Below are 12,712 nucleotides of genomic sequence, written 5' to 3' on the forward strand. Positions count from 1 at the left end.
TGTTTTCCCGACAGCGAAGAGAAGGGAAGACAAGCTGAGAGAGATGAAAGCCGATACACCTGTGATTCACTACAGAAGTTTGTGCACTTGCTGTCGTCTCTGTGCACACGTTTTCAGCAGCGGTTTCTGAGGGTGTGGACCGTGGCGAAGTCAGGGTCCCTCTCAGAGCGTGCTCTGGGGGATGCTGGCTTGGCCCCCAGGTCTACTCTCCACCACACCCGCCGTCCTCTGCCTGTGGGGGGTGGGCATCTGTGCAGATGGCGTGGGCGGCAGCCACGGGCTCCTTTGTCCCCGGGCTGAGCTGGCTGCAGCCATCGGAGGCCCCTGTGGGATGAGAGGCAGTGTCCTGTAGCTAGGGTTCGTCCACCTGCGTTAAGTTACTCCCCCAGGAGGCTCAGCACAAGCCGCTCTGACTGAGCTGAGAGGGCAGGAGAAGGACGTCAGCGGACCAGATCGCCGGCTCTCTCTTTGAAGGCTGCTTGTTGCCCTTACTGAAGGTCAGAGACTCTGGGACTGGCCCTTGTCTTACAGTTACCCTGTCTAACTTCAGTGACCGTCTCGTCCTTCCGCAACTCCTGGACTAAGCGTGGCACCATGTTGGATTTCCATAATCCCTGCCACCATTCCCAGCGTCTTCCCACCCAGCTCCGCGGATCCCCCAGGAGAAGTGGGCCGCTTCTCTCCTGCCTGGACTCCGTCTTACACAGAGCTTCTGGGTGGAGTGAGACTAGGTTTCTGTTAATGGAAGCAAACCGTTTAAACCTCTTTCTTTGATGAGATAATTGAGATGAATTTTGCTTGTATGACACCTAAGCTTTTTAGTTTTCCTGAGGGTTCTCTACTAAGATCACTCAAAGTAGAGGCCTGTGCCCTACCACCGTTCCAGAGGAAGACCCGCAGGTGGGGGTCCCCGAACGGGAGGGGCTCCCTGGAAACTGACCTTTCAGACTTGGTTATTTTATGAACAACCTGTATCTGTTTCCTTGTTTACTCTTGTTTCCATTCTCTCACCGGGTCAGGTTTGTTTGTTTGTTTGTTTCTTTCTTTCCTTTAAAGACTTTATTTATTTGTCACACAGAGATCACAAGTAGGCAGAGAGGGAGGCAGAGAGAGGAGGAAGCAGGCTCCCTGCAGAGCAGAGAGCCCGATGCGGGGCTCGATCCCAGGACCCTGAGATCATGACCTGAGCCGAAGGCAGAGACTCAACCCACTGAGCCACCCAGGCGCCCCAGGTTTCTACTTTATAGAAGCAAAATGTCAACTGGTATTAAAAATAAACAAAAATGTGTAACATACACGAGACATGCTGGCTCCCAACGAAAGTGACGAGCAGTGGGGGCGTGTGCTGTCCCTCGTTGAGCAGGGGAGCAGCGTGATTCACGGACTGAGCACACAGGAAGACAGTGTTGGAGGGGATGGGACACCTCCAGGGGGAAACTGAAGCTGACCGAGTCAAAATCCAGACTTGCTCTCTTGAGATCCGCTCTCTTGAGATCCCAATGGGAGTCCCCGGATTTGGGACCACATTGTGAACATTGGGACCACATGCTGTGTGGGGTGTGAAGGACCCGGAGAGAGAGAAGGAACGGTGACAGGAAAGGACAAGATCCTTTCTTGGATCTTGTCAAAGGACAGGATCCTTTGCCTGGATCCACGTCTGGATCCAGGCAAGTCACAAGGATGCCGTTAAAAAGATACGGTTCTCGGTTTCCTCTGTCTGCTACCTCCATCAGCCTGGTGTGCATGTGTGGGGCTGTGTCTGCCTTAACGGGATGCAGTGGCTCTAGGGTTTAACGTTATTCCTCTTACAGTTTGTACTGTGCCTTTCTGCTAAGCACAGGGGCATCTCCTAGTGGATACGGCAAAGCCGTTCTTGCTCTCCTGGGACACGGAAAACCACTCTCAATGTTTACTGCTCCCTCAGCCCTGAGGGGAAGGCCGGGGGTGTGTGTGGCCAGGGAGGAAGCAAAGTAAAAACAGCCTCATTTTTTTTTTTAAGATTTTATTTATTATTTATTTGACAGAGAGAGATCACAAGGAGACAGAGAGGCAGAGAGAGGAGGAAGCAGGCTCCCTGCTGAGCAGAGAGCCCAACACGGGGGTTGATCCCAGGACCCTGAGATCATGACCTGAGCCGAAGGCAGAGGCTTAACCCTCTGAACCACCCAGGTGCTCCCAAACCGCCTCATTCTTATAAAGTTAGAAGAAAAGTGCTTTTACCATTCATCCCCCTAAAGCGGCCTGCACATTTGCTGGTTGTTTTGACTCTTACTCTCCAGATACTCACGTCTGATTTTCCCCACGGGTCACTGTGCAGGTAATAGAAATGCTGCTCTGGAATCCCCTCCGTCCTCACCTCCTGGCTCATGTCTGGCCGTGGACGTGGCTCTTCCCGGGCCGCGGGCACAACTGTATTTCTCATGTGTCTGCTTCCGTTACAAGTGTGCTTTCACTTGACAGTGTCAAGGGGTTTTGAAGCAAAAAGCAAAACGTTAAGCCACGTACTTAACATAAAGCTTGGTTTGCGTAAGAGCCGTTCCATTTGGCAAGAGCACATCATGCTTGCTCAGGAAATGGAGGAATTAAGGCGCACGCTCTCGGCTCCAAGCACACAGTCCCCTCGGCTCCGCAACCAATTTGCGCTGCCGGCATTTTCAGCAGCGATGGACTGTTCCATCCCTCCCTCTCCGGGGCAAGAGGCACTGTTTCGCAGCAGAAAGAATCAGGAAAATGAGGTATGTGAAAACTGTTGATTTTCATGGCCTGGTCAATATTTGTGTACCAAGGGGGCATGGCTAGTGAGTGATACTCCTTCCTAGAACTGGTGTTTACGTCTTGTGATAAAACAACTTTTTAAAATACAGACATGAAAATGTAGGTCACTAAAGACCCAGTCATGCTGCATATGGCTAAGTGGATGGAGAAAAATTCTTAATACATATTTTCCTTAAACAGAAGAACTGACTTGGCCAAAGTGTGCCCTTCAGCTGGAGTGAAAATATCTCTTCTGTTGACTAATGTGTGGTTTTGGGTGGCTGTTCCTCTTCCTGGTAGATGATTCGACTCGGTTTCTTTGGGTTTAAGGTACAGTCCTACAACACAGCCTTTTAGACTCCGTTCTTGGGGGGAGGAGGGGCTTGTAATCCAGCGGCACCGAGTATTGTCCTTGAAGGTCTTAACATGTGAATTCCTTGAGTTGTTCTACACATTCTGCCTTTGCATTTGGAAGGTAGGGATCAGCCAGAGCAATGCATGGAGGGTTTTCAGACTGCAGTTGGGGAGCTGGGAGACAGCCAAGGGTGCATTTTGTTGGGTCGCCTTGCTGGCAGGCCTCCCTTGACTTCCCCGCCCCTGAGAGAAGAACTGCCCTCCTTGTGCCTGCCGTGGCCATCTTCCTCAGAGCATCCCACGTGCCCCTCCCAACACTCTGCCTCGGGCTCCCGGTCCGTCCACAGGGTGCCGACGACATGATGATGATAAATAAATCGTATCTGAAACGTACGCCTCTCTGGTGGGTTAATGTTAGTGCTTGCCTCGAGGAGCCAGAAGATGCTTTGAAACGGAAGCAAGCATTCTCTGTGGAAACATTTTTGCTGTGTCCTCTCAAGGACAGAGGCGATAGGTATGAAAGCCGTAGCAGTCTGGAAGGAGACGGACATATCCTTAGGAATGGTGTCTTGCCAGCATCGAACCTGCCCTTGTCCAGACAAACAGGGATTCAAGTCATAAGTCAGGATTTTAAAATTTTAGAATTAAAGATGTCACAACTCTACCTCAGTGTCGATTTAGAGGTGTTGTGTGCAAGAATAAAACCCTGGAAACGGAGATACGAGTAAAGTTACTGATAATAATCTTTCTTCCTCTACAAGGACAAAAGCCGCTCAGTCTCCACAGCAGTCCTTGCCTTTCTGCCTGACGAGGCCGCGAGGTGCGAACGCTGTGAGCGTCTTGTTCACAGGAGCGCAGATTCCCACGGCCCTAAAAACCGTGCAGCCCCAGCTGAGGTGCCGCCCACATTTGTCATTTCGGTCGCCCTGGAAGGGTCCCGTGACATGGGCTGGCGTGACCGTTCACCCATCCTTACCGAAGAGAAGGAACAAAACAGAGACATGGCTCTTGAGTCCATTTTGTGTCCATTTGTGCTTTGTCGAACTTTCCGCCACGTGCTCACTCCTTGCACGTCCATAAATCCCTCATCTTAGCTCTTTTCTCCTTTGATTTTAGTTTTTCCTTCCCAGCACGTTATGCATGTTACGCAGACGCTTCCCCCGCGTTGGGGTTGAGGCTCCTCTGGTCCACGGCAGCTAAGTGGGTGGCGCAGAGAGGCAGGACTGGACGGGTTCTCAGAAGCCAGAGGAGCGGCAGAGAGAAGGGAAGGAGGCTCAGAATCTCCGAGGGACGACGGCGGATGGGGTCTGGGTGACCTCTTCGCGGGTCTACCTCACGCATTCTGTTGACACAGAGATGACCCTGCTCTTGCAGAACCTCACCTCCGAGAGTCACTTTTTGCCAAAACCAACATTAGCAAATTCTTGTGGGGGAGAATTACACTCTTTTAGAAAAGACATTGGAATTAATACATATTTTTTAATGGAAAAGAATATCTACTAAGGACAACTAGCTTTTTGAGGAAAAACGCTGACATAAAATATAGAGTACAAAATATTCATTACAAAACAGCATGGGAGTAAATTCTCAGAATCGTTCTGATCTGTGTAGTCTTTATCACTAATGTCTCTGGATTTAGGTAAGAGAAGATAATGTGTCTGTGAAACTAGCAAAAGTGTTATAAAGGACAAAAAGATGAGAATTAAAAACACAAGATCAGAGAAAAACTTTCAAAAGATTTATTAGAAGATAAAGTTAAAGAAAAGTCCAGATTCTAATGCAAAAAGCCACCAAAAAAAAAAAAAAAAACCAAAATACAAGAAATAAAAAACCCACAAAACCAACCAAACAAAAAAGCATATGAATTAACTGGAAAATCTGAGAGAAAAGGTAAGAAAACTAAATACTAATCCCAGAATGTCTAGCATCCAAAAGGAGTCCCAGAACTAACAATGACCTTCAGAAACAAAATTACCGGAGACATCCGTCAACAATATTTCTCAGAAAAGAAAAAAAAAATTTTTTCTTAGAAAAGGCCACATTTTTCCAGATGAAAAGAATTACTGGGTGCAGAAAACCGTGGAGGAAAACAGATTCCCTCCAGTAAAAAAACTATGTAATTTTACAGCATCAGAGGCAAAGAGAATATCCAGAATGTTATTTCCCAATAGCCCTGTAAAAACTAGAATCTAGGGCACCTGGGTGGCTCAGTCGGTTGCGCGCTGCCTTCAGCTCAGGTCATGACCCCGGAGTCACGGGATCGAGTCCCGGGTCAGGCTCCCAGGTGCACAGGGAGTCTGCTTCTCCCTCTGACCTTCTCCCCTTTCATGCTCTCTCTCACTGTCTCTCTCTCAAATAAGTAAATAAAATCTTAAAAAAAAAAAGCTAGAATCTAGTAGAATAATTCTTCCAAAATTACTGTCAACCTAGAAGTTTCTATGCAACCAAGATAACAATAAGGCTGTTGATTATACAAGGTCACTTCTAGACATGCAACACCTGAAGAGGTCTGCCTTCCACGCGTCCTTCCTCAGGCAGCTCCTGGAGGGTGTGTCGTGCTGGAACACAGGCATGACTAAGGGGGGGTCTGGGGTACAGTACACGGGGGATACAAAACAAACACAAAGTGCAGAGAATCCCTGGGAGGAAGCCAAAAGCAAGATCCAAAGACAACACCCATTCAAGTTTAGACTGCGTCCGGGGCCAGTTAGCAGACCCCCTTCATGAAGCTAAAGTTAAACAAATACGTAGTGTGCTGGTCGAAGGAGAGTGGTTTTGTTGAGCCGGTCAGAAGTACACAGAACATGAAGGGTATGAATACAGAAAGAGAATTTTTAACCAGGGGGGGGTCAGGACGCAGGGAAGCAAGGACAGGTACCATGTGTGCTGCGTGTCGAGACCGGGACCAGCCCCACGTTACTCGAACACATAGTTACGAGTGAGACGTGTGCTGTAACTGTGGAGTGATGGGGCCTTGCGTGTGTTTGTGTGTGTCCCTGTGGGTGTGTGTGTGAGGTGAGGGAGACGGTGAAAGTGAGCTAAATGCTCAGCTTCGGTGGGAGTCCGCAGATAATGACAAACCCGGAAAATTAGAAATCACAATGTCACTAAGTTATATGGATACAAGGATTGAAATTATACAATAATCAGCTAAAACAGCTGACTTTATTGCCTCGGGATCAGGAAGAGGGGAAATGAAGAGCAAAGACTTGCTGGTTTCCTATAACATGTTTGTAGAGTCCTTAAGTTGTGTGCATGCATAACCTTAATAAAATTAAAAATGAGGGGGCCTGGGGGCTCAGTCGTTGAGCATCTGCCTTTGGCTCAGGTCATGATCCCAGCGTCGTGGGATCCAGCCCTGCATCGGGCTCCCTGCTCCACAGAGAGCCTGCTTCTCCCTTTGCCTCTGCCTGCCTCTCTGCCTGCCTGTACTCTCTCTCTCTCTGACAAATAAATAAATAACATCTTAAAAAAAAAAACCTCAGAAGTGTTTACAGTGCATGCCTAAATAGGGTTCTAGATCGTTACACAACTTGATATTTAATTACCTCTTTACCCACAGTGGCAACGAGAGAGTCTGCAGAAGCCAATTTAGTTGTTGGCAAAATTGAGCACCTTTAACATTGAGAACTTTTAACTTTCTTAAGTGAACAAAGACCTGATAAAGATGAAACATAGAGACTTTGGCTTTCTGGGTAGATAAAAGAAAGAAGAAACTTTGTTTATGATTTCTTACCAAAAACAGACCAACGATCCAAGAAAACTTTGTCTCTCTAACAGAGAGAAAAGCCAGATCTCTGTCTTACACTAGTGTAGTTTTATTTTTAGTTTTTTTCTTTATGCTTATTTATTTTTATTATGTTCAGTTAGCCAACACACAGGACACCACTGGTTTTTGATGCAGTGTTCAGTGACCCAGCAGCTGTGTGGAACACCAGTGCTCCTCATACCACATGCCCTCCTTCCTGCCCGTCACCTGCTTACTCCAGCCCTTGACTCTCCCCCCTTCCAGTAACCAGTCTGTTTCCTGGAGTCCAGGGCCTCTCACAGTTTGTCTCCCTCTTTGATTTCTTCCCATGCAGTTTTTCCTCCTTCCCCTGCGCTTCTCCACACTATCTCTTATGTATGAGTGAAACCTTAGGATAATTGACTTTCTCTGCCCGACTTATTTCACTCAGCATAACCCCCCCAGTTCCATCCATGTCAGTACAAAAGTTGGGTGTTCATCCTTTCTGATGGTTGAGTAACATTCCACTGTATATATGAACCACATCTTCTTTATCCATTCGTCTGTTGAAAGTCATCTCGGCTCCTTCCACAGTTTGGCTACTGTAGACATTGCTGGTGTGAACATTGGGGTGCACATGTCCCTTCTTTTTATTACATCTGTGTCTTTGGGGTAAAGACCCCATTGTGCAATTACTGGGTTGTAAGGTAGCTCTCTCTCTCTCTTTTTTTTTTAAAGATTTTATTTATTTGACAGAGATCACAAGAGGGCAGAGAGGCAGACAGAGAAGGGGGAGGCAGGCTCCCTGCTAAGCAGAGAGCCTGATGTGGGGCTCAATCCAGGACCCTGAGACCTTGACCTGAGCTGAAGGCAGAGGCTTAACCCACTGAGCCACTAAGGTGCCCCTGGTAACTCTATTTTTAACATAAAGACCTGCTTTAAAAATTACTGGAATTGTGGCATATGTCTGGCCATTGGCCCTTGACATGATTTATTGGTTGATTATGTTTTTATTTATAAATATTTTATTTATATATTTTAGAAAGAGAGAGAGTGCAGAGGGAGGGGAGCAGAGAGAGAGGGATTGTAGACCCTGATGCAGAGCCCGATCCCATGACCCTGAGACCATCTTCTGAGCTGAAATCGAAAGACAGACACTTAACCAACTGAGCCATCGGGTGCCTCCCTGGACATCATTTTTTGAATTTACAAAGTTCTCTCTTAAATAAAACATCAGCCTGGTTAATTTTGAAGAGAGACCGTGGATGGCTGACGGGCTCCGTGTTGAATCAGTCTCTGGGAAGCATTGGTGAAAACAGCAGCATACTCTTGGAGCTGCTCAGAGAACCCTAATCCGTTTCTGTGCTGCTGACCTCTTGCTACTTCTTTGGCCATCATACTACCGTAGACAAGAGATTTATATTGAGATGAATAAGGACTCCTAGAGAAAGATAATTAGTCCACATTGGAAGGAAGGATCATTATGGGTTCTTTGGACTGATTTAACTTCTTTTCCTGCTGGGAAATTTGTGACAGTCTTCAGGGGGTGGCTCTAGAAACATTTATGAAGACAGGACACATCCGTCACATCTATCATCATTCACACCTTTCTCCTTCTTTTCAGCCCCCGCCCCCGACTCCTACCGTGGCCCTCGTGGCCCTTCCCTGTTCTGCATGGAGTCACCCATTTCAGGCTGGTTGGCAACAGTGATAAGGATTGAGCCTTAAACTTTGTCATAAATTTATAAATCAATAAGAAAAAAACATATCATTTGATTAGAGAAGGGATCACTTCTCGTCGCCCAGACTGAGGGCTTACGTTGAAGGCCAGCCCCTCCTTGACCACTGTCTCCATCACGGAAGTGTTCTTTCCCCCTATGCCTTAATCACCACGTTCTCGTTTCCAGTGATTTTTTAGAACACCTCGCAGAGTCCCAGTCCTACCAATGAAACCTGTGCTGTAGCATCTCGTCACTCCCTACTCTGGAGAAGCCCTCCACCTGCCCCGACCTCTGTCCTGCACTCCACACACACACCTGTGCCTGAGGCCTCATCCTCCCATGTTTAGTTAGTCTGGAACTTTCTCCTGGAAGCATCGTTAGGTGACCCGGCTCCGGGCTTATCATGACAGACGGCAGAAAAGGCACTGTGCTGACCCCCCGCTTCCCTCCAGACTGTAAGATTTATAAGGGCAGAAAAGTTCCTACTTTCCTCACCATTGGTTTTTCTGGGCCTTATATCCTCTGTGACTGAAATATACCTGTTAATCCCCACGCGAACGGCCCAGAGAGATGGTGGGAATTGCCAGTCTGCAGCCCAAACAGAAACCTCAAAATCCGCGAAGTGCCTGACTTTCTTGAAGGAGAAGCAAGCTCTTGGAATCCATTAACAGATAAACGCATCTTCTTTTGCATTGCAGTGTCTAGAGACGCTGGGGCAGCATCCGATATCCTTGAGGCTTGCATTAGACGAGCAGGAGGCCGTCTGGCACAGTGAAATGCTCCTAATAGGATTTGTCCCCAATCTTTCTGCTTTATTACAGCTGGGACGCTGACAGCAGGCTGGCCCACCGGCGGCAGACGATTCTCCGGGAGAAGGGGAGAAGGTTAGCCAACCGGGGACCTGCCTACATGTTTAATGACCGCTCCACAAGCTTGTCGGCTGAGGAGGAACGGTTCCTAGATGCCGCGGAGTATGGCAACATCCCAGTGGTGCGGAAGATGCTGGAAGAGTGTCTGTCGCTGAACGTCAACTGCGTGGACTACATGGGCCAGAACGCCCTGCAGCTGGCCGTGGCCAACGAGCACCTGGAAATCACGGAGCTGCTTCTCAAGAAGGAAAACCTGTCTCGCGTCGGGGACGCCTTGCTCCTCGCCATCAGTAAAGGCTACGTTCGGATTGTGGAAGCCATTCTCAGCCACCCAGCTTTCGCGGAGGGCAGGCGACTAGCCACAAGCCCCAGCCAGTCCGAACTCCAGCAAGACGACTTTTATGCCTATGATGAGGACGGGACGCGGTTCTCTCACGACGTCACGCCCATCATCCTGGCTGCCCACTGCCAGGAGTACGAAATCGTGCACACGCTCTTGCGGAAGGGGGCTCGGATCGAACGGCCTCATGACTACTTCTGCAAGTGTGGCGAGTGCAGCCAGAAACAGAAGCATGACTCCTTTAGCCACTCCAGATCCAGGATCAATGCCTACAAGGGCCTGGCGAGCCCAGCTTACCTGTCGCTGTCTAGCGAGGACCCGGTCATGACCGCTTTGGAGCTGAGCAATGAGCTGGCGGTGTTGGCCAACATTGAGAAGGAGTTCAAGGTAGGTGGTCCTCGCTGAGGACTTGACCCTGCAGGAGCCGGAGTCCAGGGTATTTTTAAGCTTCCGCTGGGCACTCAGCATTGTGCTAGTCACTGTGGGCAGGAAGTAACCGCATGTGTTTTTTGAACAAGCTCTTTGTCAGAATAAGATGTGGTGAAATTTTGAAAGATGTTCCACTGCACACACTTTGTTTGCTCTATCTCTCATCACAGTCTTGACAAGATACTGGTTGCTTCTCAGAGGAAGGGATGGAGGCATAGAAAGCTGATGGAGCCTCATGACCAACGACGGGGCATTGGCGGAGTTGGGCTCCGTGCGCCGGCTGCTGTGCTCCAGCCGGGCTCGGTCTCCCGGGGGACGCGCCTGCGCTCAGAGCACGGCAGGAGGTGCTGGAGGCCAGAAAGACAAGTGAGCAGGAGGAAGTCATGGCATGACCCGGGGGGTGGAGAAATAGTGACGGTACAGAGAGAAGGGAGGACTGGATGAGCTCTGCAAGCTGGGGAGAGCAGCGTTTAGCTCAGACGGGTTCCCAGGGCAGGGAGGGTCCCATGGCCTTTCAGCTGTTTGGGGCAGAATGCATGGGATTCGGGGATGCTGGGCAGGGAACAGCTACGTCAGAGCAAGATAAGAGCAAAAATGGAAGCTTGTCGCTGTGAAAGTAGTCCTCATGCAGAATGAACACCAAGGAGTCTTGCCATAAAATGTGTGTGGTGGGAGCTGCCAGAGGCCGCTTGGTCTGCCTGCTTGTGCCATGTTCAGAGAGGGTGAGAGCCCGGTGCCCAGCCCCGCTCCCGCTGGTCACCTCCTCCCAGCTCCGAGGTTGTCGGGCAGACCCTCAGTTTAATTTGCTACCGTGTGGGGTGACCCAGCGTTAACGTGGCTGCCGGCTTCACTGTCCCTTTCGAGGAACCATAGTCGCAGCTGCGTCCGGCTAACGGCCGACGGCTGGTGGCCTTACCTGTCAGTCTGAGAGAACTTAAAGTGTGAGAACACGTGTAAATGGATTCCCGTGGTCTTATTCTCTCTTTTTTAAAAAAATGCTTTGCTCGTGTGATTGGGAATTAGCAGTGACCCGGAAACCCTTTAGAGCTGGTGGTAAACAAAGAGCACGGAGCGCTCACACGCGGCTTTTCCACCGACACGCTTCCTCCTGAACTGTGCTGCCCCACACTCTCCTCTTAAACGTCCGATTGTACCCGCGGTGCTTGGAATTCTAGACAGCATCGATTTTGAGCCTTGCATGTTTGCCTTTAAGAGGACTAGGGGTTCATCTAGGAACTGAGGGCTACCTGTGAGATACGCTAGAAGCATTGACGTTTACCTGCGCTGCATGGGTATTTGCAAATGCCAGGGAAGGGCCTGTTTTCAGATCTTGCCTTTTTAAATTGAAAAATTTTTTAATTAACACAGAGTGTATTATTTGCCCCAGGGGCGCAGGTCTGTGAATCATCAGTCTTACACACTTCACAGCACTCACACTGTGCACTCACCGTAGCACAACCCTCCCCAGTGTCCGTCACCCAGCCACCCTGTCCTAACCCCTCTCCCCAGCAACCCTCAGTTTATTTCCTGGGATTAAGAGTCTCTTATGGTTTGTCTCCCTCTCTGGTTTCATCTTGTTTTACTTTTCCCTCCTTCCCCCCACGACCCCCCACCCTGCCTCTCAAATTCCTCATATCAGGGGGATCATATGATAATTGTCTTTCTCTGATGGACTTATTTTGCTTAGCATAATACCCTTAGTTGCATCCACATTTTCATAAATGGCAAGATTTCATTTCATTTTATTTTTTTGATGGCTGCATAGTGCCTTCTTTTTTAAAAAATATTTTATTTATTTATTTGCGAGAGAGAGAGAGAATGCGCACAAGCAGGAGCAGGGGCAAAGGGAGAGAGAGAAGCAGAGTGTCCGCCAAGCAGGGAGCCTGAATGTGGGACTCGATCCCAGGACCCTGGGATCATGACCTGAGCCAAAACCAAGTGTTGGATTCTTAACCAACAGAGCTACACAGGTGCCCCAGATCTTTCCTTTGATGGCATGAAATAAAATAACTGTTTTCCTGAATGCTAAATGCTGAACACCAAGCTAAGTACTTTGCACATGCAGTTGAACACTTGTTTAATCTCACAGAACCTCAGTTTTCTCATTCGTAAAATGGGAATAAGAGCAGCACCTACCTTGTAGAGTGGTTTTACCCTGAGATCACAAGCTAGCAAAGGAAGCCTGTGGTTTGATCACAGGGTTATTCAAGTACAAAAGCCCCAGCCCCTAGCCACTCGACTTGGTAGCGGGTCTGGGAAACATAAGCGCTTGCGTCCTTCCTAATCTGTCCCCAGGGCCCTGACTGACTATTGCTGTTTCCTTGTGACTTCGGATACTCTCTGACCCGGTAGTCAGACAGTTTGGAAGTAGCATGAGCCCCTCTCAGTTAAGCATAGTTCGTTGTATCAAGCAGCCCTTAGAGAACCGGTCTGCACCTGTGGTTAGCATAGCGTCATGTGTAGACATCACTAACCTGGAAAGGAAGCTGCTTGGCACGGTTCCCAGACAGGAGCCCAA

At 48.9% G+C, this 12,712-nt stretch overlaps 1 protein-coding gene across 2 annotated transcripts in view; it reads left to right on the forward strand.

Moving 5' to 3' along the window:
* The window catches only part of TRPC6 (transient receptor potential cation channel subfamily C member 6), a 107,274-nt gene that overhangs the window by 65,503 nt on the left and 29,059 nt on the right, over positions 1-12,712 (forward strand). For both annotated transcript variants that reach the window (XM_046014309.1, XM_046014310.1), the window contains exon 2: positions 9,378-10,152. In XM_046014309.1, coding sequence (XP_045870265.1) covers positions 9,378-10,152 — 775 coding nt within the window. The remainder of the gene's footprint in view (positions 1-9,377; positions 10,153-12,712) is intronic.

Source organism: Meles meles, chromosome 8 (assembly GCF_922984935.1).
Source record: "Meles meles chromosome 8, mMelMel3.1 paternal haplotype, whole genome shotgun sequence".
Taxonomy (NCBI): domain Eukaryota; kingdom Metazoa; phylum Chordata; class Mammalia; order Carnivora; family Mustelidae; genus Meles; species Meles meles.